The sequence below is a fragment of the Echinops telfairi genome, unplaced genomic scaffold, assembly GCF_000313985.2.
Source record: "Echinops telfairi isolate 266 unplaced genomic scaffold, ASM31398v2 ScPeMD7_5;HRSCAF=22, whole genome shotgun sequence".
Lineage (NCBI taxonomy): Eukaryota > Metazoa > Chordata > Mammalia > Afrosoricida > Tenrecidae > Echinops > Echinops telfairi.
Window position 1 is genome coordinate 9,950,103 of NW_022103901.1, and position 4,508 is coordinate 9,954,610.

Sequence of the window (4,508 nt, forward strand, 5' to 3'; positions counted from 1 at the left end):
CACACAGCTATTCGGTCACAGGGCAACTTTTCTGCTTCCACGTCAACCACACAAATAAACGGAGGAAGGGACAGGAGTGACTGTCCTACAGACAAAGTTTTTGGGGGGTGGATATGGACTAGTGCGGGAGGCGTCCTAGCTGGGTGGTCCCAATCCCCGGTTCCAAACATGGTAAGAGCTTTTCCAAAAGGGAGAACTACAGCATGCTCCAGCAAGGTCCAAATCCCCCTGCAAACCACGGTCTGTGCTGACTTTGGGAGCTGGGAACTTCTGACCAGACCCAGGGATAGCCTTCCAACGCTGCATGGGTGACACACATCCCTTGGCATCTGCCACTCGCCGCAGCACACAGCTCAAACAATCCCACTGGCCTGCTTTCCGCTGGAGGACCCAGTGTATCTCCCACACAAAGCCCCCCACCATCCTGTGATGAGCCTGTTCAGCCCTCCATTTGTAGACTTTGTCCATTGACTCACTAACCACAACCTCTTTGTCCTTTCTTCTGACCGTCAGGGGAGGGGCCCTTCCTGGCACGCTCATTGGCTCACCGGCTCTCACCTCCTCCTACTCTTGGCTTTGAGCCCAGCCATTTCCAAAACTTCACCTGGCTCTCTCTCCAAGTAGCCTTCTCTGAGCTCTGGGACCCAGGGAAGGCTGGCACTTTCCAACCAGTCATCATGGGGACACCTGTGGCCGTGCTGCTGTGGCTGCTGCTCCTTCTGGGACCTGCAGACCCCCAGGAGACCGAGACCCGTGAGTGGGGGAAGATTCCAATGGGAGGGAAGGGGAAGATAGGATACAAGGGTTCGGGAGAAGCAGTCCTAAAGCAGCTCAGGTTCCCATAGGATGACAGCTGTGAGGGTCTGAGGTTCATAATCCAGCTCCCACGCTCGAATCCAGAGAGCCTCTGGGCTCTCATCCGTACATAATCTCTCATCAAAAACCCTTAAAGTACAAATGTAAATATGATCATCATCATAATAGCATCTCAGACCCCAGAGAGGTTAAGGGACCTTCCCAAGGTCACAAGCCAGGACACAGCAGGAATCCCTCTGCTCTGGATTCTTTCCAATGTCTGCTTTCCCTCCCATGGCTGGATGGAGCTGCCTGTCTCTGAAAGGGAGACGTGTAGAGGCGGATTCACTGGAGACGAGGTTCTAGGTCAGCGGTTCTCAACCTGTGGGTCACGACCCTTTCACAGGGGGCGCCCGATTCATAACAGTAGCGAAATGACAGTGATGAAGTAGCAATGACTATAATTTTATGGTTGGGGGGAGTCACCACAACGTGAGGAGCTGTATGGAAGGGTCACGGCATTAGGAAGGTTGAGAACCACTGTTTTAGGGGAAACCCATTCCTTAGCCCCACAATCAGGTACTCCAGGGGACCTGGAAGAAAAGACACCCGGAGCTTGGGACCACCCAGCGGCCATTCTCAGACAGGGGAACAGGGCCTTCAAGACATAAACTTTTCAGAGTGAAGAAATGTACACTGGTTTTCACAGTTTAAGCTGTTCCTGTTTAAAATATGTTCGCTTTACAGATGATCAGAATATTAATTTTACATAGGTCTTATAATAACGTCTTCCTAAAATTGATTAACAAGAATAATGCCAACACTAAGAATCTTCCAGGAGCCTGGGCTGCGATCTGCAGGGTCGGCAGTTTGAAACCACCAGCAGCTCCGTGGACAAAAGATTGAACTTTCTACTTTCATAAACAGTTACAGTCTCGGAATCCCACAGGCAGGGCGCTGTGAGTCAGCATTGACTCAGTAGCAGAGAGTTTGGGTAGTTTTTTGGTTTAAGATTCTTTCACAGGACCTCCAACATCATTAACTAATTCCCACGGGAATCATATGGTGAGTTCATTGTGGAGCAGAGGAAATATCTCCCCTCTATTCACCCATCTCCTACCTCATACCAAAACTCAAGGTATAGTCCTAGGATTCTGAGACCCATCCTGATCTTACCTTGTGTTGGTACCATCTGGATCATTTTCTGAATTGTCTATTCTTCTAGAATTCTAACTACAGTGAACCCTCCTTTATTGCAGTTAATCGGTTCTAGACCCTACTGTGATAAATGAAATTCCGCGAAGTAGGATTCCTTATTTGTAAATCAAATATTTTCGTAGTTAGAGCATAGAGGACATGAAAAAACACCCTTTAGTCACCATTACACTCGTATTACCCAATTTATTAAACGAAAAAGGGAAAATACAGTAAAACATTTTAGACGTTACAATTATCATTTATTTATTATATTATTTATGGCATCAAGCGTGTACAGTATGAGCCAATCAGTGGCAGTAATGACAGAGCATGCGCTGTTACGCAAAAACCGCGATAGAGTGAAGCCGCGGAAGTCGAAGCGCGAAGTGGCGAGGGTTCACTGTATATTTGTCAAGTCAGACTAGGTTATATTCCAACAATAAATAAAGCTATTAGTGGCTTGACCCAACACAGAGTTATGTCTTGCTCAAGTAAAGCACAAACACTCCCCGCTCCATTGGGTGACGCAGAGATCCAAGCTGTCAGCCTCTCGGGAGTCTTCCATCTTACCTGTGGCCTCCAGTTACTGCCTCTGGGGGGTGGAGTGGGGAGAGGAAGTCAGCCAACTCATAAAGGCCTCGAACCAAACGAAAGGCATCTCCTATGCTCACATTCCCCTTTGTCAGAACTCAGTCCCCTGGTCCCAATGTGCCTACAAGGAGACTGAGAAATGGTATCTTCTTATGTGCCAAGGAGACAAAACGATGGCGTACAGGAATAGAGTGATCTCCGAACCATGTCTAGAAGAAAAAGTAGAGCCCTATCATTCAACCAGGCCTGCAATGTATGAAGTTGGCCACCTGGACGAGAGCACTGGGAAGGGAAGTCTTCCTCCCCGGGCCTCTGCTGTCTCACAGCACACTACTCTGAGTGGATGAATCCCAGACCTCACACTATTTTCTCTCCTCTTTTACAGGGCCTTACTCTCTGTCCTTCCTTTACACTGGGCTATCCAAGCCCAGGGAAGGCTTCCCCAGCTTTCAGGCCATGGCCTACCTCAACGACCAGCCCTTCTTCCACTACAATAGTGACAGCAGAAAGGCTGAACCCCTAGGACCTTGGAGTCAGGTGGAAGGAATGGAGAACTGGGAGAAGGAAAGCCAACTTCAGAAGGCCCGGGAGGACATTTTCATGGTGACCCTGAACGACATCATGGACTATTACAAGGACAGAGAAGGTCAGTGGATAAGGACGGCTGGAGGGACTGGTCTTGGCTCAACAGACCACCTAATCATGGCCAGTCAGAGGGAATCAGCAGGGTAGGAATAGAGTCTTTATCCCAGAGGAAGAACGGAAGATCCGAGTGGAAATGCACAGGCACTTCTGCATCCCCCTACTCCACAACACACCTACTTAGACTGCTTCAACTCACATGGGACATGGTGTTAGAGTCTGTTCTCACCCAGGTACACACCCCCCGCTTAGCTCCCCACCCCCAAACCGCACTCACCCCTTCTGAAGGTATGACTCATCCAAGTCCAGGATGTTGGGCAAAAAGAGGCACTCTGAAAGTTTGACAGCCCTAGCTTCCCGCTGTGGCTCCACCAGTCACTAGCTGGTTGACAGGATCCACAGCAAATGTTCGGTGAGTGTCCAATCAAAACCACAGACTGGCAGAGTTACACGGAATCGTTAAAATTCCTCCTAATTATAAACTGCAGACACAGAGCAGATCAGCTGTCTTCGTGTGTAAGGAGATGCGGACAGAGCCAAGCAGGGAAACTAGCTCTTGTGTCTCCCAACCTGGTATTTTTTTTCCTCTGAAACCTATCCTCAGTGCCCAGCCCCCAAGTCAGCCAACTCAAGCCTGGTGAACGGCTATTGCTCACCCACTATAGAGTGGGTGTTGAAAGGTTGGCTTCTGAGTGCAAACATGTCCAAGAAGTTACATGGAATCTGAATCCAAATGAGGTCAGGTTTCCAAAAGAGGCCAAGAGTCGTGCAGAAATCAGAAAGATGTGGAATGGGAAGGCTCTTGGTAAGGAAAGGGGCTTGGGCTTGAAGTGTGTTGGAAGAAGAAGGAGATGGGCTGGAATGGAAATGCTGACATGGACAATTATGACCCAAGAAGGTAAAGACATGGCAACAGAGCACTTGGACAAGAATAACAGTAACTATTTATTGACCACTTACTATATGCCTGGCACTTGTACTAACACATTTAATACCCATAATAATCCTCTATAATAGGTACTGTTGACATTCTCTCTCTCTCTCTCTCTCTCTCTCTCTCTCTCTCTCTCTCTCTCTGGCATTCTATATTTTAGCAATGAGGACATTGAAGCACAAAGGAGTTCAGGGTCAAGTTCATGAAACATGGCTGGAGGGGGATGTCTAGGAAATCTTGAATTCAGAATCTAGCACTAATCAATATTGGATAGCCCATACTTTTATGATAAAAAGGAAAAGATTGTGTTCCAATTCCTTAAGGGGAGGTAGTGATTTGGAATAAAAAT

General features: G+C 48.1%; 1 protein-coding gene across 1 annotated transcript in view; it reads left to right on the plus strand.

Moving 5' to 3' along the window:
• The first annotated feature begins 636 nt into the window (after positions 1 to 636).
• Positions 637 to 4,508, plus strand: part of AZGP1 (alpha-2-glycoprotein 1, zinc-binding) — a 7,537-nt gene continuing 3,665 nt past the window's right edge. The window contains exons 1-2 of the mRNA XM_004705948.2: positions 637 to 753; positions 2,969 to 3,229. Coding sequence (XP_004706005.1) covers positions 678 to 753; positions 2,969 to 3,229 — 337 coding nt within the window. The 5' untranslated portion in view covers positions 637 to 677. The remainder of the gene's footprint in view (positions 754 to 2,968; positions 3,230 to 4,508) is intronic.